This window comes from Cnephaeus nilssonii, assembly GCF_951640355.1.
Source record: "Cnephaeus nilssonii genome assembly, chromosome: 21".
NCBI lineage: Eukaryota > Metazoa > Chordata > Mammalia > Chiroptera > Vespertilionidae > Cnephaeus > Cnephaeus nilssonii.
The window spans coordinates 582,490-607,019 of record NC_137092.1 but is presented as its reverse complement, the minus strand read 5'-3'; the positions used below and the strand labels follow the sequence as shown (position 1 = coordinate 607,019).

Below are 24,530 nucleotides of genomic sequence, written 5' to 3'. Positions count from 1 at the left end.
CCATTCCCAGGACTCAGTCTCCTCCAGTCTGTTCCCATCCGGCCTCCCCGTCTCCCCAGGCTCCGGTCAGCAACTGGGGGGTGAGGGGGGTGGTCCTGGTCAGGAGGAGAGGGACCCGGGCCAGTGTGGACGTGGAGGGCAAGTACTAATGTGGGAATAGAAAATGCTTTTCTTTGTAAAAAATACATAATTTAAGCCAAACCGAGCATATGACGGGGAGCAAGATCTCAAATGCTCCAGATGCTTTTCCACGTCCATGCGCTGGACTCCAACGCAGGTGTGGAAGCCTCTGGTCTGTGAACCAGCAATGCTGAGCGGACCGAACCCCTAAGAATAGACCCCAGAACTTCCCTCATTTACCTGGAAACGGGCAGAGGCTGGCTTCTGGGTGACAAAGGCTGGGCTAGGGGCAGGACACCCATGTTAACGCAGCAAAAATTGCCATCACAGTCCTTTGGAAACGCTCCTATGCACGATTCCCAGCCACCAATTTATTACCAAAATGGCAGTTAGCATCCGCCCATCAGCTCAGTGGGCAGGGTTTCAACCATCAGACTTAGGGTCTGGGAAGGGCACCTGCCTCGGTTGCAGGCTTTTTCACATCAGTTTCTCCCTAACCAGCCCTCCTCCCCCTAAAACTCAGTGGACAGACTTCTCAGGTGAGACAACTTACAAACCCGTAACTGACCCGCTGCCAGGACGATAACCTGCAGATAGAAAGAAAGCAACAGCCCTTTTAAGTGAGGGGGTGGGCGGCCCTGAAAAGGGCCTTTGGGGGGAGACGGGGCGGGGAGCCGGGCTCAGCCGCCGAAGCCGTAGAGGGTGCGGCCCTGGCGCTTGAGCGCGTACACCACGTCCATGGCCGTGACCGTCTTGCGCTTGGCGTGCTCCGTGTAGGTGACGGCGTCGCGGATCACGTTCTCCAGGAACACCTTGAGCACCCCGCGCGTCTCCTCGTAGATGAGCCCGGAGATGCGCTTGACGCCGCCGCGCCGCGCCAGGCGCCGGATGGCGGGCTTGGTGATGCCCTGGATGTTGTCGCGCAGCACCTTGCGGTGGCGCTTGGCGCCGCCCTTGCCCAGGCCCTTCCCGCCTTTGCCGCGACCGGACATGGTGGATGTGGAGCTGCTAACCCTGCAGCGGAATGATGTGGCGAGCGCTGCTCAGCCTATTTATAGTCGTGGGACGGACCTGATTGAAACCTAAATAGCAGGCGTGGCAACCCACTCAGTTCCCGCCCTTTGCACCTTTGTCCCCGCTCCGGGCTGCGGAAACCCGGTGTGGCGCCGGAAGCCACGCAGAGTCCGAGGGGGAATCTTTAAAGGCGATGCGGATATGATATGTGGATAATGGTAGGTTTGCACACGGTACTTGAAGCCTCTAAGTGGGACGTCTCATTCACTTTCCACAAGGAAGCCTGACCCTGTCCTTCAGGTTCCCTAAAATATGAAATAATGAGCTAATGCATGTTGTTCCCCATAAAGATACTTATAGGAGCTAATCTATGCCAATTGTTTAACATCTGCAAAAAAACACACACCAAAAACAAACACCACACACAAAAATAAAACAGCCGCATCATTAATTATCCCTCTCAATATGCACTCCTCTAAAATGATGAGTACTGAGATAGTGTCCTAAGTTGCTGAAACTTTCTGTGGGGCTATGAAAAAAAAAATTCCCTCCCATCTTCAAAGTTCTAGGTGGGCTAATAAATTAACAGCACAGGTCAAAGGGAGAAAGCCAGAATGTAATGCATTTTCATGGGGAATTAACATGAAAATCCCAAAGATGGGCAAAATGAAGTATAAATGTCATTTTGAACAAAGGGGAAAAGGGCTTTGGGATTTCAAAGGCGAAATAGGCAATTTACTGGTAACAAAAGTGGAAAACCAAATTTCTTGCTAGATAACTCAGAAACAATGGGAAAAAGGGAAATCTAATGAACAGATTTTTTTTCTTTGATCCTTCCTGACTACCATACTTAATTGTTTTGTGCTAAAATGTGTTTTCTAAAATGATTATGCTCCAATTCCCTTCCTAAAGCAGGCTTCTCTATCTGAATCTCATTAAGGAGACACTTGCCCTAGCCGGTCTTGCTCAGTGGATAGAGTGTGGGCCTGCAGATTGAAGGGTCCTGGGTTCAATTCCGGTGAAGGGCACACACCTGGGTTGCCAGCTCGATCCCTGGTTGGAGGCGTGCAGGAGGCAGCGGATCAATGATTCTCTCTCATCGTTGATGTTTCGATCTCTCTCTCCCTCTCCCTTCCTCTCTGAAATCAGTAAAAAAAACATAAAATAAAAAAATTAAAGGAGACACTTTTCCTGCTTGTGTTGGGCTTCAATTTATTTTAGTTCCAAACTAGTGGCCTGGTGCACGAAATTCGTGCACATTAAAAGGGAATTAATTACAGGAAATAATTTAATATTGCTATTTGCCTTTCTCTATGATAGAAGTGTCAGAGATGAAAGAAAATTAGTAAAATGTATATGAAAACCTTCCTCCTGTCAGAGTTTGGGGCACACCACAGGACCCAGAGTCAAGTCCCCACCCACACACATGCACCTCAAAATCGAGTGAGACCCAGATCCGGCTGCTCCCCCTCCCCCCAATTGGGCTGGATCCAGACCTGGCCAGTCCCACCCTAGTCAAGCCCTGCCCGGCAGGGGACATAGCCTCAGGTCTCTTGGCCTGGTGCCAGGATGGATGGGGCATAGCCTGAGGTCCCCCAGCCCAGACTGGGGTGGGGGCATGCCTTGAGGTCCCTGTCAAGCCCGGCTGGGTGGGGAGGCACAGCCTCAGGTCCCCTGGCCCAGTGCTGGAGCGGGGGTGTGGCCTGAGGTCCCCCATCAAGCCCCAGTGGGTGGGGGTTTCCATCTGAGGTCCTCCAGCCTGGTGCTGGGATGAGGGGCACGGTCTGAGTTCCCCCGAGACAGCACTGGGGGTGCACCTTGAGGTCCCCTGTCAAGCCCCACCTGGGTGGAGAGGGTGTAGCCTCAGGTCCCTGCTGATTGCTCATTAAGGCTCCTTAAGGGAACTTGGCCTCAGCTGTGGGTGCAGCCATCTTTGTGATGGAGTGATGGTCAATTAGCATATTCCCTCTTTATTAGATAGGAGTATCTATATGCCAAGGGGGTACATTGAGGGGAGTGCTCTTCCCAAACCCTGCCATTCTTTTGAGAATAATTCACAACAATAAATACTTATATATTTATCCATCACTCATTTCGTTGAGAAGTTCCAGCTGACATTGGGTAGACCTGGCTTGTTCTCCACAGTTTGCAAGGAGGACCAAGCTCACGTCAAAGCTGCTCCTTGCATTCACAGTATGTGGAGCTCTAGCTGGTTTGGTTCAGTGGATAGAGCATGGGCCTGTGGACAGAAGGCGCCTGGGCCCTGGGTTCGATTCTGGTGAAGGGTATATGTCTTGGTTGTGGCCTCCTCCCTGGCCTAGGCAATATTTCTCTCTGTGTTTCCCTCTCTCTAAAAAAATCAATAAAGAAAGCAACAACAACAACAAACACAGTGTATGGAAACAAATTCCAGAGTGGAGTTCTTAACCTGGGAATTCAGACAGGATTCAGAGGGTCTGGGAACTTGTGAAAAAAACAAAAAACAACTTGATCTTTATTCTTAGTATCCCTCAACAGAATGGTAGCATTTCCTCTTTTTATGAAAACAGTTAACAGTGTAATTGGCTGGACCAGCCCTCTAGTCATATCACAATACATCTACAGCTGGTGATATCTCAAAACATCATTTAAATATATCACTCCTTCAAACTCTAATTCTTGGTCATAGGGGTAATCTTGTTTAATGCATTGATAAAGAAGCACATATGTTAATACTTCACCGATTTGTATATTTTATAAATTTAATAACAGTAGTTTAGTATGTATTTTTGTAATCCTATGTATATTTTAATATTTTTTTAATTTTATTTATTGATTTACAAACATATTTTTTAATCCTACCCGGGGATAGGTTTTTTTATTGATTTGAGAGAGAGAGTGGAGAGAAACATTGATGGTCAAGGAGAAAGCTTAACTTCCTGAGCTTTGCCGTGTGGTATCCCAGCGCTGGCCTTTCCTAGTGAAACAGCCTTCAGGTTGTTGGAGACAAGCATAAAGCTCGAGGAGCAAAAAGGAAAATCAAATCACTGTTATCAAACTCAAGGAGGTCGCCGCTTGGGCTGTTGGCCTGCACGTTTATTTATTTGCAGCAGGTAAAGGAGACAGGGGTTTCACAGCCAAAGCTCTGTCCGCGGGAAGGAGGCTGAGCCAGAGCCCATAGACTCTATTCGGTTAATTACATGTTGGTTTCTCCTTTGCTGTTCATTTACCAGATTTGCTTCCTGTCAAGCTCCTCGTCTGTATCTGTGTCTACAAAACACTGCGCTCCATTTCAGCATTCAGCGAGAGTCTTGTCCTGACAACTCTACCATCAATCTGCATCTTACTGAACATAAAGCAAAAGCTGTAATGTGCTTCCTATAAACCTATACTCTTTCTTAAATGAGAATTTGAGTAGTAACTATAGGACATTCTTGCTTTTAAGTTTCCCTATCCTAAAGGAATCCTACATAAGTGTGAGTGTGTGTGCTGTGTATGTTCCTTAAGGCTGCTGTTACTTGAATATTTTGCCAAATGTATCTTCCCCAAGCATGACAGACTTCTGTGCCCAAAAGCTCATGAACATATGAATAGCATTCCCCTCTTTAAAAAAAAACAAAAAGAATTTTTTTAACCTGTAAAAGGAACCACCTCTCTTTATGCCTTTATCTGAATCTACTCAGCCACCAGCTACTCTAACAGGCCCAACTGCCCCGACAAGCATTGAATATTACATTCCCATTTTCTTAAATTAATATGGACTCCTTACAGCCAAAAATAGTCACCAAAAGCTACGCTAAAGCTTTTTGAGACAAAACAAAGGCTTTTCCTATGAAAAATTACTGGTATTCCAAGCATCCTTTCGGATCGCTCTTGTAGAGAAATCCTGGAAGAGCCTGTGCTATTTCTTCTCCGATGAAAGCGATTTTCTGGGTAAATCTCGAGGAGAACACAGCAGATGCTGACATGGAAGGCAAGCCAAGAAGGTATAGAACATCAGTGGGGGGCAAGATATTGGAGACACAAAGGGGAACCTTTCTATTTTAAACGAAAATCAACAAGTGGACTCTCCGACCTGTGAATCTCTCAGGGTGTCGGGGGCTTTTGACAAAGGCTGAGGCCGAAGGGATGCCAATCGAAAGGCAACACGATGACGGTCTCAAAGCTTGAGCTCTCCCGGTGAGTTGGAGAGTAAAATTGCTGCGGTCCTTCCATAGGAAATCTTAATATTTTGGCTTTCCTGAAATGGAACAAACACAATTCCGAGACGGAGCTGAGACCGAGTTGCTCTCGGGCGGAAGAGGGAGCTGGGAGCCAATCAGCGCGCAGCGTGGCTGTGTGTTTATATAGACGCTCCGCGCAGTCGGCCGCACCGCTCGCAGACTCATTTGTTGTTGTTTTTTTTCTGCCCGGAATCCGAACCGACGACCATGTCCGAGACCGCACCGGCCGCGCCTCCGGCTCCGTCTGCGGAGAAGACGCCCGTGAAGAAGAAGGCGCGCAAGCCCGCCGGCGCCGCCAAGCGCAAGGCGTCCGGGCCGCCCGTGTCCGAGCTCATCACCAAGGCGGTCGCCGCCTCCAAGGAGCGCAGCGGCGTGTCGCTGGCCGCGCTCAAGAAGGCGCTGGCGGCCGCGGGCTACGACGTGGACAAGAACAACAGCCGCATCAAGCTGGGCCTCAAGAGCCTGGTGAGCAAGGGCACCCTGCTGCAGACCAAGGGCACCGGCGCCTCGGGCTCCTTCAAGCTCAACAAGAAGGCGGCCTCCGGCGAGGCCAAGCCCAAGGCCAAGAAGGCGGGCGCGGCCAAGGCCAAGAAGGCTGCGGGGGCGGCCAAGAAGCCCAAGAAGGCCGCGGGCACCGCCACCCCCAAGAAGAGCGCCAAGAAGACCCCGAAGAAGGCCAAGAAGCCGGCGGCGGCCGCGGGGGTCAAGAAGGCGGCCAAGAGCCCCAAGAAGGTGAAGGCCGCCAAGCCCAAGAAGCCGGCCAAGAGCCCGGCCAAGGCCAAAGCCGCCAAGCCCAAGGCGGCCAAGCCCAAGGCTGCCAAGGCCAAGAAGGCGGCGCCCAAGAAGTGAGGACGCCCACGGACCCCTTGACTACAAAGGCTCTTTTCAGAGCCACCCAAGTCCTCTGACGGAGCTGGTGACACCACATTCCCTGGCGGGGGTGGGAGGGGCGGACGTGAGGCTGTTTTTGTACGTTACACCTGGTGCGTGGTGGTCTGTAGCCATAAAAGAGTAAGTACACGTTTACTTTCCCAGGAAAAGGGGTTCGGCGCACCAGGGAGCTTTTGGGGTTAAGGTTCCCTAGCGCTCGCTTTTCTAGGGTTCCACTATTGTGCCCTTAAGACCCAACTCGATAGGCAAATAATAAACCTGTTAAACTTCCCACTGCAGCTTTCCGCGTGTTTTTTCGTCCTGTATTTCCTGCATGAAAGATCATAGTCACATAGTCATTATTCTGACAAGTTTCCTTCAGGGTAAAAACAATGCAGTAAGCTACTTTCACTCCAGCTACGGTTTACCAACTGCCCGAAGCTAGGAGGTACCATTGATAATTATGCAAAACAGACTTAATCCACTCCTGCATCGCCCAAAGGGGCTCTGATGCAAGTGTTGTCCTAAGGACTGAGGACTTAGAGCACTTAGGATTTCGGTAACATTTGATAAATAGACATGCTGCGCAAGTTTCCTTGAAATTACTGAGAGAAGTCCCACTTAAGCGTACAGCGCCTTCTAATTGAAGTTGTGGGTGGCTCTGAAAAGAGCCTTTGGGTTTTTGCTGAATCTTGTGCAATAATGTCTACGCCCTCTCCCCGCGGATGCGGCGCGCCAGCTGGATGTCCTTGGGCATGATGGTGACGCGCTTGGCGTGGATGGCGCACAGGTTGGTGTCCTCGAACAGCCCCACCAGGTAGGCCTCGCACGCCTCCTGCAGCGCCATCACGGCCGAGCTCTGGAAGCGCAGGTCGGTCTTGAAGTCCTGCGCGATCTCGCGCACCAGGCGCTGGAACGGCAGCTTGCGGATCAGCAGCTCCGTGGACTTCTGGTAGCGCCGGATCTCGCGCAGCGCCACGGTGCCGGGCCGGTAGCGGTGCGGCTTCTTCACGCCGCCCGTGGCCGGCGCGCTCTTGCGGGCCGCCTTGGTGGCCAGCTGCTTGCGGGGCGCCTTCCCGCCCGTGGACTTGCGCGCCGTCTGCTTCGTACGAGCCATTGCAAAGGACGAGAAGTTAACCTGGAGGAAGAGTGAGAAAGCTGGAGCTCAACACTATATATAAGGCAAGACCCGCTCTGATTGGACCAGTTATCTGTCGATCAAGGCTCAGACTAAAGTTATGCAAGCGGCAATCACTTCCGGATAGGTGGGACTTCCGGTGGTTAAGACCGAACATTAACTTTTTCCTCCCAAGCACACTTTCAGTAGAGTGTTTTCTACCGTCTTTCGCCTCTATCGTCTTTACACCGTCTCTTGCACAATATTTTGGCGTTATCCCGGCAACAGTGACATATGTTGTTCGCTTGATAAGAATTGTAAATTTTGGCGCTTAGCCTGCCTTTCCTATGTTTCGTTTGAAAAAGCGCGCGCTAGATGTGATTGGCTAAGTGAAAGTGACATGTTTTAAGTTTAGGAAGATGGATTTCAACATAAATTGCTTAATTTCCACATTTGACCTTAGACTATCTTGCCCCCCACCTCCGAACTTGGAGGATTTTACATTTCCTGTTTTCATGTACTTTTCCTAAATGCAAAAAGACCATTAATTGAAGTGATTTTATTTTCTGTCGTAACTACATTAATATATGTATTACCCACTAATCAGCATCGTCACAGAAAGCATTCCACCACGTTTTACACTTTTACCTGAGGCTTGTGTAAAATGAAGTTTAAAAAATACTCAAATGTATAAATGATGCAAAGATTATTAAGAGCCTTTTTAAAGTAACGCTGAAGCCTGTGTTATTAAATTCTGCCTAAGGACATGAGCAGGGTGGAAGTGGAAAAAGGGTATCTAATAGTATAAACAAGAAAAATTAAAAATAAAAGTGCATGACTATGGGCACATAAAGTATTGTTTTCCTATTTGCAAACGGTTAAGGCCCAACGGGGTTGCAGACAGACCTACAGGTGATTTGTCCTATTAAGATGCAAAACTACCCAACAAGAGACTGAAAGGGTGGTTTTATTGCTGCAGGTCATTAACTACATTTGCACTTAATTAGTCACCTTTGACCAAACATTGTCTTTGTATACAATGTATTTGTCTTAACCTCGAGGTATTGCTACATTGATTGTCTTAATTACCTGAAACCTAACACCTTTTGTTTCCACTGGGCTGCTAAGTTTTCCGTTTAATGTATCTTTTACAATGGTTGGTTAATTTCGCTCTTATGGGGTGTTTACTGACATCTACAAGCCATTTACCAGCAGATGTTTAAAGAAAAAGCAAATGCAAGCCCTTTCAGTGAGAAGGTGGGTGGCTCTGAAAAGAGCCTTTGGTTTTGAACGCTGCGCCTTGCTCCTTATTTGCCCTTGGCCTTGTGGTGGCTCTCGGTCTTCTTGGGCAGCAGCACGGCCTGGATGTTGGGCAGCACGCCGCCCTGCGCGATGGTCACCTTGCCCAGCAGCTTGTTGAGCTCCTCGTCGTTGCGGATGGCCAGCTGCAGGTGGCGCGGGATGATGCGCGTCTTCTTGTTGTCGCGGGCCGCGTTGCCCGCCAGCTCCAGGATCTCGGCCGTCAGGTACTCCAGCACGGCCGCCAGGTACACGGGCGCGCCCGCCCCGACCCGCTCGGCGTAGTTGCCCTTGCGGAGCAGGCGGTGCACGCGGCCCACGGGGAACTGCAGCCCGGCCCGCGAGGACCGCGTCTTGGCCTTGGCTCGGGCCTTCCCTCCTTGCTTTCCACGTCCGGACATGTTCACCTTCAGATATTAACACAAAGCAAACAGCGAAGTGAAACTGCAGCCCTGGCACTTTTTATAAAAATGTCTGGGCGCGAAAAAGAAGCTGTGTCATTGGCTAAATCTGCAGCGCTATTTGGCATTCTGATTGGGAAGATCTTATGACGTTCTCTGAATATGCACGAAGCACATGCAACAGATTAATACCTCATTTGCATACCACTTGTTATATAAGACAGATAACTCTCACTCCTCGCTTCCTATTTCTTTCTCCAGCTGAACAAGTCTGTTGAGCTCCCGACCATGCCCGAGCCCGCCAAGTCCGCCCCCGCCCCGAAGAAGGGCTCCAAGAAGGCGGTGACCAAGGCGCAGAAGAAGGACGGCAAGAAGCGCAAGCGCAGCCGCAAGGAGAGCTACTCGGTGTACGTGTACAAGGTGCTCAAGCAGGTGCACCCCGACACCGGCATCTCGTCCAAGGCCATGGGCATCATGAACTCCTTCGTCAACGACATCTTCGAGCGCATCGCGGGCGAGGCGTCGCGCCTGGCGCATTACAACAAGCGCTCGACCATCACGTCCCGGGAGATCCAGACGGCCGTGCGCCTGCTGCTGCCCGGCGAGCTGGCCAAGCACGCCGTGTCCGAGGGCACCAAGGCCGTCACCAAGTACACCAGCTCCAAGTGAGGCGCCAAGGCCCCTGTCCACCCCAAAGGCTCTTTTCAGAGCCACCCACGTTTTCCCATAAAGAGCTGTGTGTGCACTGGCACGTCCAGGTCCTGAGCATCAGGGCCAACATTCCGGAGGGGCTCCCCGAGTCCCCCAGGGGGTAGGCCCAGGGCCTGTTCTCTGGACAATATGCCCCATACGCGGCTCCCATGAGTGTAGGTGAACGTGGACTGAAACCCAGGTCTGACTAAGTAAGACCTTCAAGCTGCTCGTCACCGATTTTTAACGTTTTCGCAGGGACTGTGTGGGCTGGAGGAGATGCTTTCTAAAGCTTCCAAATCGACCCTGAAATGTCTGGTCTGTTTTAAGTAAATCGTCGCCCCAAAGCGCCTGACTGGCAACCACAACGCGCGTCCTCTAGGTGGCGCTGTGGCTCTGCGCCCGCCTTCCTTTGTGCGGCTGCAACGACTTCCCCCTCCCCCGCCCTTTGCCCGCGGCCTTTAGGGTCCTCGCCAACCGTGTTATCTAAGGGTGTGGACACCGAACTCAAGGTTCTGTTCGGAGCCACTTACAGTCTCCGCAAAAGAACTGGATGCCTTTCTGTTCCAAGCACAAGGACTCCCGAGTTTGCTGAGCCTTTGTCCGTCCTAGGAAGACCTGTGCGGGAGCCCCGTGCACTCGGTAAAGGGGGCCTGTTCCTCCCGGGACCTTGTAGGGCGAACAGGCTGGAGCCTTGCACACCACGCTCCTTTGCAGTCACTTCCGGGCACAGCTGGCGGGGCTGGCGCTCTAGTTTGCTTTGTGTCAGCTCCGGCCTTACCTTCTGGGTCAAGTGAACCCAGACGACCAAGGGGTGGGGGGCTGCGGGTCACTACTTCAGCCGCTTGAGCAGACACAGGGTTGCATCCCATGTGAACGTTTATTCCAATCCAGCCGGCCCTAAGGGAGAGCAGCAGGTCACCCACAAGAATCTACTCTGACCCCCCCCCGCCCCCCAGTTGGCTGGTTGGATGCACAGGATGCACACGAGGGAGAAGACAGCCATGCGCAGCTGCAGGTGCAGCAGGGAAAGGGGAGGGCAGCGTCTGCAGTCCGGCCTTCAGGAGCTCAAAGTCCGAGAACCAAAGTGTCTCCTCTGTGATGTTACAAACAGCTCAGCCTGTTACTGGGCCCGGAGAAGGACCAGCGTTCCTGAGAGGAACTCCCGGAGGGAACCAGGGTCCCAGCGCAGCCACCAAGTCAACGCGTGTCCTGTCCTTGGTCTGTTCTCAAATGTGTTTGTTTTCTGAGTCCTGGGCCCATGGAGGCGTCTTACTTTCTCCAGCCTTGTCTCCTCCTCCAGGTTCCCGGGTCTGAAAGAGAACTGCTCACCTCTAGTTACTAAGGAGGATGGTTATTAGACAACTGTGGCTCCATTCTTATGACACGCCCTTCCCCTGTGTCACCACCACTGGTTCCAGTTCCTGGCTTTGCCCCTCCACCCCCACCCCCCAGTCTGGATTCTAGGCTTCCAGCATCAGCTTTATAAGCACCCCCTCCCAAGATCTGAGCCTTATCTCTACCGGGACTCCCCTCCAAATTTCCAGACTTTAATAACTAACGTGTGTGTATGCGCGCGCGCTCTGAGCCCTGCTCTGGCTCCCACTTCCTTCCGTTGTCCTTGGCACACCAATTCTACTCTTGCTTTTCAGTTTCCCAAAACGTGTGTCACGTTGATTCAATTATCTTTGCAAAAATAACCCGTCGTTCTCTTTTCCGGACAACAGGGCAGCTCGCCGCCCTGGCTGTAAAGGGCTGGTTCTGTTTTACACGTTAAAGAAGATGCTTAGGGTGCCCCTCTCAGCCCCAGGCAGGTGGGTCATCCTCGAAGACATGGTCCTTGCTCTCCAGGAGGTCACCTCAGGGGGGAGGGTTTGTCAGCATCAGCTCTCCCTGGACCCAGAGGGGAGTGCAGGCTACAGGCCCATCTCTGAGCCCAGCCAAGCTTCCCCGTTGGCCGACTCAGGAAACATGACAGACGAGTTGGCGCACACCAAGGAAACAGAGGCAGCGGGGTGCTGGGGAAAGGAGGAACTCTAAGGAAAGGTACTTCCCAAGGTGCTAAGAAATCCATAGCTCTCTATAAAAGTGGTTTTTATTCTCTGTAGACATCTTTGGAAGACCATAGCATCAGAAGACTGGGGTTGGGCCCTGGATGGTTTGGCTCAGTGGATAGAGCGTTGGCCTGTGGACTGAAGGGTCCCGGGTTCAATTCCAGCCCAGGACACATGCCTGAATTGCAGGCTCAATCTCATCATTGATGTTTCTCTCTCTCTCCCTTCCTCTCTGAAATAATACGACTGGGGTTGGAACTTGAGTTATGCCAGGTACATGAACTTTGTTTCTCACACCTTCTGTTATTTTACCTATTGTTAGGTCTGATCACACGCCCTCTCATGGGAACTAACCTTTAGACCAATTCACAACCCACATTCCCTTTCTCTTACAACACATTCCACTTGCTAAGACCATTATCTTTCCCCTCTACAGAGAATTCTCCGCCTAGAAAAAGCCCACCTAGAGTCCATTAAAATCTCTGACAATCCCCCTACCCCATACCTGGTTGCTGGCACCATTTGGGGGCTCAGCCCCTCTGGTACCCAGATGACCTCATCCTATCTAATAAGAGAGTAAATTGACCATCACTCCAATACACAAGATGGCTGCCCCCATATGGACACAAGATGGCCACCACAAGATGGCCTGCAGGGGAGGGCAGTTGTGGGCAGTTAGGGGTGACCAGGCTGGCAGAGGAGGGCAGTTGGGGGGGACCAAGCCTGCAGGGGATGGCAGTTGGGGGTTCTAGGCCTGCAGGGGAGGAATGTTAGGGGGGACCAGGACTGCAGGGGAGGGCTGTTGAGGGGGACCAGGCCAGCAGAGGAGAGCAGTTGGAGGGGGGACCAGGCCTGCAGGGGAGGGCAGTTGGGGGGACTAGGCCTGCAGGGGAGGAAAGTTGGTGTGGGGGGGCAGGCTTGCAGGGGAGGCAGTTAGGGGTGACCAGGCCAGCAGAGGAGGGCATTTAGGGGCAATTGGGCCAGCCAGGGAGCAGTTAGGCGTCGATCAGGCTGGCAGGGTAGTGGTTAGGGGGCGATCAGGCTGGCAGGCAGAAGCAGTTAAGGGGAATCAGGCAGCGGCACGTGAGCAGTTTGGAGCCAGCAATCCTGTATTGTGAGATGGATATCCAACTGCCCGTTTAGGTCCCAGATTGGAGAGGGTGCAGGCTGGGCTGAGGGACAACCTCCCCCATCCCCCATGCACGATTTTCGTGCACCGAGCCTCCAGTAAATTATAATTCCTTACCACTTTTGGCCTCGTGCGTTCCTCCTTTGGCGACCCTAACCTTATCAAATGAAAATATTGCTAAAATCTACTTCATTGACACTTGTGTTAAAACACATGAAATCATTATAATAAATATTTAGGGAGATTTACAGTTCATGAAGTTATTGATGGACATTTTACCATTACTCCTATACTTTGCCTATAATGAAGACCAGCTTTTGAAGTAGTAGTATAATCAGAATAATAATACTGCAGTAGATGAACTACTTGTCCATACAATTAAACTTTCTGCTGCTGTCTTCACACATTGTAGACACCTGTATAAAAGAAAACGCAGGTTGCTGCTGTTCAAATAAGATCAATTTCAAAATCATGTGAGCCTGGAATATTTATAAAGTTTACAGGCACCTATATTGATTTTTATAATAGTTACACATGCAAATTTATTCGATATCCTATATAATAAAGAGGATATGCAAATTGACCGTCACTCCACTGCAATGATGGCGGCGCCCACAGCAGAGGCAGGGGTTTCCGTAACACAAGATGGCTGCGCCCACAGTGAAGGCCCAGTTCCCGTAAGGAGCCTTAACTAGCAATTAGCAGGGACCTGAGACTGCACCCCACCACCACCACCCTGGCAGGGCTTGACAGGGGATCTCAGGCCCCACCCCCCACCCAGTGGGGCTTAACGGAGGACCTCAAGGCACACCTCCCCACCCAGGCGCCGGGCCAGGGGACCTGAGGCTGCGCCCCCCACCCGGTGGGGCTTGACAAGGGTGGGACTGGCTGGGTCTGGATCTAGAAAATTGGGAGGGGTCGGCCAGGTCTGGGTCTTGCACAATTTTGAGGTGCAAGTGGGTGGGCGGGGACTTGACTCTGGGCCTGTGGTGCGTCCCAGACTCTGACAGGAGGGAGATTTTCATATACATTTTAATAATTTTCTTTCATCTCTGACACTTCTATTATAGAGAAAGGGCAAATAGCAATATTAAAATATCTCCTCTAATTAATCCCCTTTTAATGTGCACGAATTTCGTGCACCGGGCCACTGGTATAGTTATTATCTTAAAAACATCACTGAACACATTAGGCAATACTTAACATATGTGAGGGCATTCATTTTCTATTGTCGGCCCAATGAATTATCACAATCGTGATGAAATACACTTAAAACTTTATAGTTCTGTAGATCAGCATTTGCACCTGGGTGTCCTTGAGCTGGAACCAAGGTGTTGGGGGGGCTGCAGTCCCTTGTGGGGTGCCCTTTCCAGCTCTTGGATGGCTCTCCCCTCCCTGAGCTTATAATCTCTTTCCTTTATTTTCAAAGCCATGTCTTGGGCGAAATCCTCCTCACGCTGCCACCTGTCTAGTTCAGCATTCTGATTGCCTCGCTGGGATCACTTGGAGCATCTCATTGTAAATTACCGTGAATTAGCAGCTAAAATGGAAGTGCCTTTTGTCAGGTAATCTAACATCACAGAACCCAAAGTTTAGGAGGTGGGTAAGCCAGGGTGGCGTATTCTGCCTGGCACACTACACTACATTGTTTAGAATTGGAAACAAAGCCACATCCAGTTCCTTTTGCTGCTCAGGGTGGGGGAATGGGGAAAGAGGAGAACATGTAGGTAGATGCACTATGGCAAACAACTTCAGGGAACTCCTAACCTGGAACCAATCGAGTCCCTTTTCAATTTTCATGCTCATTAACCATCCTGCACCCGTTTTGAGAAGTTATGCTGCTTTAAGCAAGTACACCCACTGAGCTAGAATGAAGCGCTTTCCCTGACCACTAAGGGTTATTAACAAACCGAAGTCTTCTTCCCAGGGAAGGATGTGTAGACACAGGAATTCACAGCATTTCAAACAGCATGTCAGTGCTTTAGCCACCTTTGTAGCCAAAGCGCCCAATGGAAGAAATAAAAAGTCTGAGACTAAACCGGTTAGATACCTCTCTTATTTTCAACCAAACGCATTGCAAGCACAAGACAGCAAGACACTTTTATAGATATAACCAAGACAAAACAAGTTTGGAATCGGGTTTAGCAGTGAGTAGCAAGTAAAGTCCTTACAACTTATATATATATATAAAGCCTACAGCAGCCGGTATTCCCAGGCGGTCTCCCATACAAGTACTATCCAGGCCCGACCCTCCTTAGGTTCCCAGATCGGTCCTTACAACTCTTATGCTGACAAGGTGGGTGGCTCTGAAAAGAGCCTTTGGGTTCGAGAGGGGCCTTGGCGCCTCACTTGGAGCTGGTGTACTTGGTGACGGCCTTGGTGCCCTCGGACACGGCGTGCTTGGCCAGCTCGCCGGGCAGCAGCAGGCGCACGGCCGTCTGGATCTCGCGGGACGTGATGGTCGAGCGCTTGTTGTAATGCGCCAGGCGCGACGCCTCGCCCGCGATGCGCTCGAAGATGTCGTTGACGAAGGAGTTCATGATGCCCATGGCCTTGGACGAGATGCCGGTGTCGGGGTGCACCTGCTTGAGCACCTTGTACACGTACACCGAGTAGCTCTCCTTGCGGCTGCGCTTGCGCTTCTTGCCGTCCTTCTTCTGCGCCTTGGTCACCGCCTTCTTGGAGCCCTTCTTCGGGGCGGGCGCCGACTTGGCTGGTTCCGGCATTTTAACGCAAAAGAGAAACCTGCAAAGGAAAAGGGAAAAGTGTAAAATGTCCGCCTGGGTCTACAGCGTCTTCTTTTATAGAGGCTCTATGCAAATGAGGTCCTCATGAGTCACCAGATCTGATTTGATGATGTGTCAGTGACGGGCGCATGTAAATTCCCTGGCGCCACATCACCTTTCTCATTGGTTGGCGGCGTCTGAGATAATTTTGAACCAATCACATCCCGCGTTTAGCCATTCCACCCAGGACTATAACTTGCGTCCTGTTGCTTCCTCGGAACATTCCTCCTTTTTCTCTTCCTGTGGCTCCTCTGATACAGTCAGTGGCCAGCATGTCCGGACGCGGAAAGCAGGGCGGCAAAGCGCGCGCCAAGGCCAAGACGCGGTCCTCGCGGGCCGGCTTGCAATTTCCGGTGGGCAGAGTTCACCGCCTGCTCCGCAAGGGCAACTACTCCGAGCGGGTCGGGGCGGGCGCGCCCGTGTACCTGGCGGCCGTGCTGGAGTACCTGACGGCCGAGATCCTGGAACTGGCGGGCAACGCGGCCCGCGACAACAAGAAGACGCGCATCATCCCGCGCCACCTGCAGCTGGCCATCCGCAACGACGAGGAGCTCAACAAGCTGCTGGGCAAGGTGACCATCGCGCAGGGCGGCGTGCTGCCCAACATCCAGGCCGTGCTGCTGCCCAAGAAGACCGAGAGCCACCACAAGGCCAAGGGCAAGTAGAAGCCTGCGTCCCTTGGGCGATAACGCAAACTAAACCAAAGGCTCTTTTCAGAGCCACCCACCTCCTCAGTGAAAGGGCTGGCATTTTCCCGACATTAGCAGCTAATTGAGATTATGCTGGTAGCAATTCCTACCCACTTGAAAGCCAAGTTCTCTTAAGTGAAAGTGCTATAGCTGCTCCCTATTGTAATTAAGGCGATCAATGCAACATGCCTCAGGGTTAATTACAAGTGAAAGGCTTTGGTGTCTTGCAGTTCCCAGGATGAAGGGGAGGTGCCGCCCACTTTCCCTGAAAAGGTAAAGTCTTTCAGGCCAGGATGCGTGTCTAAATCTACATTTTATTAACAGCCGCTTGCTGAGATTTTAATATAAGTGCCTCAAAGTGCTTAGTTGTTTTTTTAAGCCGTTGGTCACTGTACAAAAATGTTAGAAAAGATGAAGCCAATTTCTGGCGTCCCCTTGTACCGAAGGCAATTGCAGTTCTGTGCCCGGACTTCAGGTAGGACTCTATGGGACATGCTAGGAGTTGTTTTGTGAACATGTCTGCTGTGTGCACATCATGGATGTGCTGCCATATTCCAGTAAACCTGCTGTCAGCCTCAACTCTGAATAAAAGAAATGACAGAACAAAGGAGGGGTAGCTGACCAATCACACGTCAGGGCGGGCTTTTTAAATTTTACTGATGGCGGCATTCTTAAAATTTTACCGTCCCTTGGTCATCTGTCTCGTCAGAAAACCGTGAACGAAGCCCTGTAAAGTCAGCACTCAATGAAACCCGGCTTTCATGGGCTCATTTTGGAGTGGAGTATAAACTCAAGACATTTTTCATCTCATATCAGCCTTTAGTGGGAAGCTAATCGCATTTCTCAAGGAAGCAAACAAGACCAATTCCAGCACAGCAGGGGGGCGGGGGTGGAGAACCAGACTGACCTGTTCCTGCCAATAAGGCCACAAACCACCATTGCTCTAGGCCAGGTTCCTGGTCTCTGTAACTCAGGGCTCAGGCCAAGGCTATTGGGGAGCCTGAACTGACACAGGCTCCTTGCAAACCCATCAAAGTAACATGCAGCCCCACACCCTGATGCAGTGAGAGAGAAACGTCCTTGTAATCCTCGGGGTCCAAGTGTAGGGGAATCAAATGAGATGAGCATGTCGGGAGCCTCTCATTCACCGGCTAGCGGTGGCGGCCTCAAGAGCACATGGAGACCGGGCTTATTTCACAGAGAGAAAGTGGTCTTTGTGCACTGAGCTTGTGACCGTCATCCAAACGTAAAATTCAAAATCATATACCACGCCTCAAAAATACAGTAAAAGTTTCTTACAGAGGATGAGTTGTTAAGGGAACCATCGGGGAGAGAAACCTAGTTCAAGAGGAGATGATGAAGACTAAATACAGGAAAGTGAAGGAAACCAGAATAGTCACCCCAAAATATGCCTCTTTGACACAAAAATCATTTTGGGCTGAAGCATCAGGTGCAGGATGACCTCGCTCTTCCACCCCCTTTTCCTGCCTAAAGTCAGGATATAAATTGTGGAGACCACTCATGCCTCAGTGACGTGTGACAGCCCACGGGCACAAGAGGAATCTGCAAAGGAAGCTGACTCCTGGTTTCCTCAGGTATATTTCACCTCCCCCGTTTGCCATCCTTAGAAGCCTGAAGATGCATCCTTTCTCCTTTTCCTTCTGAAAAAAAAAAAAAAATGACTGTACTTTGTTGAAGACGCTTTACAAACGGGAGCTCTAAGCCACATCTATGAATTAATCTTCCCTGGGTCTCTCTCAGGTATATATGAAATATACATGTTAATAAACCTGACTTGCTCATCTCTATTTCTCTTGGTCTTTACTTTGAGAAGGCTAAAAAAAAGGGCTAATTCCAATGTAACCCTGATATTTGGGGGATAGAGATCTGAATCCATGCCAGCAAGCTCAGTGTACATTCTTGATAACCTATAAGTAAGTCACTACCTCCTTCTCAGATACTGGTCTTGCAGAACCAGTTACAGAGGCCATGGGGCTGTGGACAGTGCACTGCCCCGGAGGGAGGGTTATTAAAGCTGGCGCCAGGCCAGACCATCAGATATGGCCTGGAGACCCCCAACACCTGTAGGCCTTCTTGCAAGGCCCTCGAAAAGGACCGGAAGCATAATCCATGTTTGCAGGACAAAGACCACAGGGAGATATAAGAGAGGGCCCGCTGCGTGTTCCTTCACTCGGATTTGGAAGGCTGCTCCCTGAGTCCACCGGCGTATTAACAGTGTCCCTCCTCTTCTTTGAAGCATCCTTGGTTTTCGTTGGTCTTCTGCAACAACCTAAATGCCAGAGACAATAATTTTTTCATGGACATGGTTTTGTACTTCCACTGAATGGCTGGTTCTCTCTCTTTTTTTTTTTTTTTTTTTTTTTGACACTACTGGAATGCAAAGTCTCTTGTACAGAAGCTGAAGTTCTCTTAGACAATAATTGCTTTAAAAATCAGGTTTGGCCCTGGCCGGTTTGGCTCAGTGGATAGAGCATTGGCCTGCGGACTCAAGGGACCCAGGTTCGATTCCGGTCAAGGGCATGTACCTTGGTTGTGGGCACATACCCAGTACGGGGTGTGCAGGATGCAGCTGATCGATGTTTCTAACTCTCTCCCTCTCCCTTTCTCTTGGTAAAAAATCAATAAAATATATATATTTTTTAAAAAATCAGGTTTGGATACTTACTCTCCAAAAACACACCCATTTGGAACAAAAAGGTTAGCTGCAGATGTTCAGGTAGCCTCCAACTCCTGATATGCTGCCCTTGAAGAATTCTAAGGTCAACATCTCTCTAGTATCCATCTTTACTTGCAGAACATGCGACCCCAAAATGAGCCACTTTGCCACACGGATCAACTCCCAGCAGAAGCACTAAAACCGTATACCTCTTCCTTAACTACCTGAAAGAATATTAATAGGGCCTGTCCTGGAAAGCAATCTACTGGGCAGATAACTTCCATGGGAGTTGACCCCTTAGGGCAGGGAGACATCTGATGACCCACACCTGCTCCTCACCTGGTGCCTCCCCCTGCCCTGAAGCCCTGGGCCCCTTTCCACTCCTGAGCTAAGGGTGGCAGATAAGCCTCAGTTACCCGACTGCCTTTGGCCCATGTTTTTATAGGGCTCCTGTTGTGCAATTTTTTTTAATGGTGGGGGTTTTTTTGGGAGGGGTTGTCTTTTTTTAAAATATATTGTTTTTATTTTTATTTATTTATTTTTTGTTTATCCTCACCTGAGGATATTTTTCCATTGATTTTTAGAGAGAGTGGAAGGGAGGAGAAGAGACACAGAGAGAGAAACATCAATGTGAGAGAGACACATCAATTGGCTGCCTCCTGCCTGAACCCTGACCAGGGCCCAGGATCCAATCTGCAACCTAAGAACATGTCCTTGGCATGTATCGAACCCGGAACCCTTCAGTCCGTGGGAGTGCTCTATCCACTGAGCGAAGCCGGCTAGGGCCAAAATTTGTTTTCCTTCTGTTAGTCTGTCTTACGTCAATTTGAGTATTAGACCAGCCAGAGAACCCAGAAGGATAGAAGAAAAAAAAAAAGTTTTTCTCCTCCCCAACACTTTGATGACTAATGTTTCATTTGACAAGCCTCCCTTAGTTTGCTAAAATGAGTTTTTTAATAATACTTTAATCTACATGGAGGCCAGGCTCTGTAACCAGGTTTCTTAGAAATGCCTCGAGTGGCCACTGTATTCCAAAGCCCATGATGGAAAGTTTGCTAGAGATTTGAAGAGAAAGAGGGTGATGCCTAGAGCAAGTGACGCCAGCCATAGGTGTGATTTTAGATATTCCCATAATCACGTTGTTGTTGACTTTGAGACAGAGGAAGGGAGAGAGGGAGAGATAGAGAGAGAAATTCATTTTGTGATCCAGGCATTCACGCATTCATTAGTTGACTCTTGTATGGGATCAAACCTGCAGCCTTGGTGTGAGGGGACATTGCTGTAACCAACTCAGCTACCCAGCCAGGGCAGTAGCCACATTTAAGAAGTGAAAAAATGCAATTATTTTAATAATATGTTGTATTTAACCCGAAATATCCAAAACACTCTTATTTCAAAATGTCACCATTATTATTGCAATCTTTTACATTCCTTCTTTTCAGTCTAAATCTTCCAAACTGGGTGCATGTTTTTTTGCAATCTGATATCAATTTTTTTCTCGAAATACTTGATATACGTTTACATTGCACAAATTGTCCTGCCGAAAAAATTAATTTCACTTGCCCAAGTGGTTCAAGCGCAGCTAAACAGTTTCAATCACTGCGTGGAGTGCAGCATCGGCTTTTAAATTGAAAACAGCAATTAAAATTGCATAAAATTGAATTTTCGACTCCTCCCCTTCAGCCACATTTCAAGTGCTCAAAAGTGGTTCTGAATACTTTTTCAGAAAATGTGGTCCTAGGGGAACTGTGTCTGGGGATGGAAATATGGTGAAGACTGATGGTTAAATACAGGGTGGGGTAAAAGTAGGTTCACAGTTGCTCATATGAATGATGATACAATCATTAATAAAAAATACTAATATGAGAATAAACTGTGTTCTGCATACTCACAACTGTGAACCTACTTTTGCGCCACTCTGTACATACATTTAAATGCTATCACGTAAGTTTAGCATTGACTTCAGAAACCAAACATTTGTTTTTGATATAGAGATATGGACATGACAAAAGCAAAGGAATGTAGGCCCAGATTGCAAAAAATACGAGATTGAAAGATTCACGGTCACTGGGGAGAATGAACCCCCGGCGGGGGGGGGGGGGGGGGGATCACATTACCTAGGAAATCACAGGTGTCCACCTAAGACATCGCCAAACCTGTAGAGACCTGTACACCAAGACATAAGCTGGGAGGCAAAGTCTCCAATGCTCTCCAGAATAACAGGGTTGCAGTCTGTGTGTTTTATGCATTTACAATTAAGGAGGAGATGGAAGATTATGTAAAGATCAGATTGATGGTTCTCTCTCACCAATGTTTCTCTCTGAAATCAATAGAAATATATTTTTTAAAAGATCGGAGAAAACAAGGCGTGCATCCGAAATATTAAAAATATGATGTGCTCCCTGGAGGGTAGGTGGTTCAACCTCCAGGGTCCTGGAAAAGAAAAGGGGTTCGTTTGGGCATTTCAAAGGTGTGGTGACCTAGGTGCAAAAGAATAATAATACTGCCCGGGGCTGGCTTAAGTCAACGATAACCTTTTACTAACGAACCTGTGTGGCTGGGGAGTGTCCTCCCGCCAAGACCTGCCCCGTTAGAAACTGACGTTAGGATTCCCCGAGGTGACTTTTCAGGGAACCCCTTTATTCCTCCTCGCGGACTGTGCAATACTTAGCCAAAAAGTTACCTTTCCGATGCCAAACAACAGCAACATTTCCATTCTAAAAAGGAAGCCAAAGTCCAGAGGAGAGAACACGGGTCCTGGACCTCAGAAGGTGGGGTGTAGGGAGGGTTGAGGCCCAAGCAGTGGGGTCCAGGCCCCCAAGGACAAGCACCAAGGTCATTTCAGCTCTTTCCTGGACCCCTGAAGCTGTGTACCCACATCTCTATGTTGCCCTCGTGTAAAGTGAACAAAGATGCCTCTCCGGACAGAGAGGAGCCGGGACTTTTCACATCAGGTCGGCGTTTAAAGTACGAGACCCGGTGCATCATGGTCTCTGCCTCGTCCGCGGTGAGTAAGCCTCCCAACAATTTAAACCGGAAAGACTAATGTGTCTGACGTAGGTGCAACCATTTCAGGACGTGGATACAAAACAGCAATTTTTAAAATGACCTTCAACAGGGCATTTGGGATGAACCAGGGAGGGAGCAGGGCTCGCACAGCCGCCTTTGTCGCCCCCGGGCCCGCGCGCAGACGCAGGACGCGCGTCGGCGGAGACCCACCCACCGGCCCCGCCCACCCCCGCCGGCCCCGCCCACCCCCGCTGGCGGCTTATAAATAGGGTTTCGGCGGCCGGTTTGCTGGTTCTCGGCGGCGACCATGTCCGGACGCGGCAAAGGCGGGAAGGGCCTGGGCAAGGGCGGCGCCAAGCGCCACCGCAAGGTGCTGCGCGACAACATCCAGGGCATCACCAAGCCCGCCATCCGGCGCCTGGCGCGGCGCGGCGGCGTCAAGCGCATCTCCGGGCTCATCTACGAGGAGACGCGCGGGGTGCTCAAGGTGTTCCTGGAGAACGTGATCCGCGACGCCGTCACCTACACGGAGCACGCCAAGCGCAAGACGGTCACGGCCATGGACGTGGTGTACGCGCTCAAGCGCCAGGGCCGCACCCTCTACGGCTTCGGCGGCTGAGCCCGGCTGCCCGCCCCGTCTCCCCCCAAAGGCCCTTTTCAGGGCCGCCCACCCCCTCGCGGAAGGGCTGAGCGCGGCTGTGGTGCCCTTGTTTCTATGGACACGTTTCCTCCGTGTTTGATGCTGGCGGGGCCTTAACCTTCAGCAGGAGCTTCAGGCCCAATGGGGGTCCTCCGCGCCCGGCCTCAGCCCGTTTGTGCGCAGGGGCGGCAGCGCCTTCGGCCCGTCGGGAGGGAACGGGTACGGGCAGGAATGGGAAGCCTTCTGGGGCGGCGGGAGAGGAAGAAAGTGAAAGGGGAAACCGGGTTTATTAAAATAGGAGTTGCCAGCCGGAGGTTGGTTTAGTCCCTTTGCATCTGCCGGAGGATTCGCACACTGGGCTCGCCCCCCTCCCAGGCCTGGGGCTGTCCCCTCCCCCAGCCCGGCGGTGCGGGATTCAAAGTCACTGAGCCTTGTTTTCCATTCACTTGCAGGCCGGACCCGCCCTAAGCCGCAGGCGGAGCAGTCTGTGAATTACCATCCACTGTAACGAGACCAGGAGTCAGGGCTCTAACTCGGTGTCTAACTCCCCGCCCCGAGGCCTCACCTTGCATTTGGGGAGGAGGGGCTCCCGCCCAGGTCACACCTCTGCCCTGCGGCTCCTGCTCGTCCCCCTCCCTCCGCCTTTCAGCACTTAAGCCGGCCTGCTGCAAGTTCCGAGGGGGTTTTGCCTGTTATTATTGTGAATAAATCGAACACTTCAATAGGATTATAAAAAGTGGAACCCTTCGCCTTGGACGTGAAAACCGAGGCAGGAAATCCTGTCATCTAGCCAAGTTGCAACCCTGACTAGAGCTTCATGGGTTTGGTCAAAAATCGTACAGGACATCCGGGTCTCTCCCGCCAGAAACATTTTGAGTAAATGTTCACTGAAGACCCTGGATCACTGCCATCTATTTCTTTTTTCTTCTTCAAAATAAATTTTATTTTGTTAACTTTCATTTAGCAAAGCCAAAACCCTAACATGCTACAACATTTGCCTTATGGCTTTTACGCCCCCACCCCACCCCATTCCCATCTTCCAGCTGCAGTGGCCTTTGTACCTAACACCAGCTCCCTCCCTGCCTCAGGGCATTGCTCTAGCTCCCTCATTTCCTTCGGGAATTAACTCAAAAGTCACCTTCTTTAAACCTGACATCTGCTACAACATGGATGAAACTGGAAGGAAATAAGCCAGTTACAAAAAATACTGCTGCCATCTATTTCAGGGTTCCGCATTGCAAATACTTCCTTTCTTCCTTTTCTTTTTTGTTAATGCTTTTTCATCCGTTCCTGTTTACACACCCCAGCTGACATTGTAAATGCATCCAAACCTAACGGGTGAGCTGAGACAAATGACCATTTGGAATCCAACTCAAAATTAAAGCGCCAGGGATCCCAGGCAATCGGAAATTTGCATGAAGCCTGAGTGATGCACAACATTCTGCACGTCTTCCCAGTCAGTATATCCTAGAAGCACCTGCTACAATGAACTGGGAATTTACGGAAAATACAGTGAAATCGATCCCGGGATCGGGGGTGGGGCGGGTAACAGGAGCGGGAAGAAAACGGGTTAACCGCACAAAATGCCGGTGTTTCTTTCAACAAAAATAAAGTTCTTTCTCTTTCAAACACATTTTTTTCCAAACAGGAAAAAAGCTCAGGAATAATAAATCTGTGGGTCAGACTTGTAGGCCTGGGAGCATCACTGATGGAGCAGATAACTTAAAAAAAAAAATTATTTGAGGGGCGGGGAAGACGTCCTTCAAATTGACCAATCAGAGACTCGAACGGAACGGAAATCCCACCCTAATACGGCGGAATCACTTCCTGAAA

At 50.3% G+C, this 24,530-nt stretch overlaps 8 protein-coding genes across 8 annotated transcripts; 4 read left to right on the top strand and 4 right to left on the bottom strand.

Annotated features, from left to right (window-relative positions):
* Positions 1–755: 755 nt before the first annotated feature.
* Positions 756–1,132, bottom strand: LOC307093033 (histone H4). The gene has a single exon (XM_079760713.1). It carries the CDS (start codon positions 1,110–1,112, stop codon positions 801–803), a length of 312 nt encoding a protein of 103 aa, XP_079616839.1. The 5' UTR covers positions 1,113–1,132; the 3' UTR covers positions 756–800.
* A 4,341-nt stretch (positions 1,133–5,473) lies between these two features.
* LOC307093852 (histone H1.3-like) lies at positions 5,474–6,497 on the top strand. The gene has a single exon (XM_079762148.1). It carries the CDS (start codon positions 5,544–5,546, stop codon positions 6,183–6,185), a length of 642 nt encoding a protein of 213 aa, XP_079618274.1. The 5' UTR covers positions 5,474–5,543; the 3' UTR covers positions 6,186–6,497.
* A 130-nt stretch (positions 6,498–6,627) lies between these two features.
* LOC307093855 (histone H3.1) lies at positions 6,628–7,478 on the bottom strand. Its single transcript, XM_079762151.1, has one exon. The coding sequence runs from the start codon at positions 7,321–7,323 to the stop codon at positions 6,913–6,915; it is 411 nt and encodes a 136-aa protein (XP_079618277.1). The 5' UTR covers positions 7,324–7,478; the 3' UTR covers positions 6,628–6,912.
* Positions 7,479–8,115: 637 nt separating this feature from the next.
* LOC307093856 (histone H2A type 1) lies at positions 8,116–9,142 on the bottom strand. Its single transcript, XM_079762152.1, has one exon. It carries the CDS (start codon positions 9,021–9,023, stop codon positions 8,631–8,633), a length of 393 nt encoding a protein of 130 aa, XP_079618278.1. The 5' UTR covers positions 9,024–9,142; the 3' UTR covers positions 8,116–8,630.
* A 124-nt stretch (positions 9,143–9,266) lies between these two features.
* On the top strand, positions 9,267–9,752 carry LOC307093859 (histone H2B type 1-C/E/F/G/I). Its single transcript, XM_079762155.1, has one exon. It carries the CDS (start codon positions 9,312–9,314, stop codon positions 9,690–9,692), a length of 381 nt encoding a protein of 126 aa, XP_079618281.1. The 5' UTR covers positions 9,267–9,311; the 3' UTR covers positions 9,693–9,752.
* A 5,187-nt stretch (positions 9,753–14,939) lies between these two features.
* Positions 14,940–15,685, bottom strand: LOC307092952 (histone H2B type 1-C/E/F/G/I). The gene has a single exon (XM_079760548.1). It carries the CDS (start codon positions 15,620–15,622, stop codon positions 15,242–15,244), a length of 381 nt encoding a protein of 126 aa, XP_079616674.1. The 5' UTR covers positions 15,623–15,685; the 3' UTR covers positions 14,940–15,241.
* Positions 15,686–15,917: 232 nt separating this feature from the next.
* Positions 15,918–18,966, top strand: LOC307092913 (histone H2A type 1-D). The gene has a single exon (XM_079760468.1). The coding sequence runs from the start codon at positions 15,955–15,957 to the stop codon at positions 16,345–16,347; it is 393 nt and encodes a 130-aa protein (XP_079616594.1). The 5' UTR covers positions 15,918–15,954; the 3' UTR covers positions 16,348–18,966.
* Positions 18,967–22,333: 3,367 nt separating this feature from the next.
* LOC307093831 (histone H4) lies at positions 22,334–22,722 on the top strand. The gene has a single exon (XM_079762104.1). The coding sequence runs from the start codon at positions 22,365–22,367 to the stop codon at positions 22,674–22,676; it is 312 nt and encodes a 103-aa protein (XP_079618230.1). The 5' UTR covers positions 22,334–22,364; the 3' UTR covers positions 22,677–22,722.
* Positions 22,723–24,530: the final 1,808 nt, after the last annotated feature.

Coding starts and splice junctions, on each gene's coding strand:
- LOC307093033 (XM_079760713.1), bottom strand. CDS start 1,112: ATGTCCGGTCGCGGCAAAGGCGGGAAGGGCCTGGGCAAGGGCGGCGCC.
- LOC307093852 (XM_079762148.1), top strand. CDS start 5,544: ATGTCCGAGACCGCACCGGCCGCGCCTCCGGCTCCGTCTGCGGAGAAG.
- LOC307093855 (XM_079762151.1), bottom strand. CDS start 7,323: ATGGCTCGTACGAAGCAGACGGCGCGCAAGTCCACGGGCGGGAAGGCG.
- LOC307093856 (XM_079762152.1), bottom strand. CDS start 9,023: ATGTCCGGACGTGGAAAGCAAGGAGGGAAGGCCCGAGCCAAGGCCAAG.
- LOC307093859 (XM_079762155.1), top strand. CDS start 9,312: ATGCCCGAGCCCGCCAAGTCCGCCCCCGCCCCGAAGAAGGGCTCCAAG.
- LOC307092952 (XM_079760548.1), bottom strand. CDS start 15,622: ATGCCGGAACCAGCCAAGTCGGCGCCCGCCCCGAAGAAGGGCTCCAAG.
- LOC307092913 (XM_079760468.1), top strand. CDS start 15,955: ATGTCCGGACGCGGAAAGCAGGGCGGCAAAGCGCGCGCCAAGGCCAAG.
- LOC307093831 (XM_079762104.1), top strand. CDS start 22,365: ATGTCCGGACGCGGCAAAGGCGGGAAGGGCCTGGGCAAGGGCGGCGCC.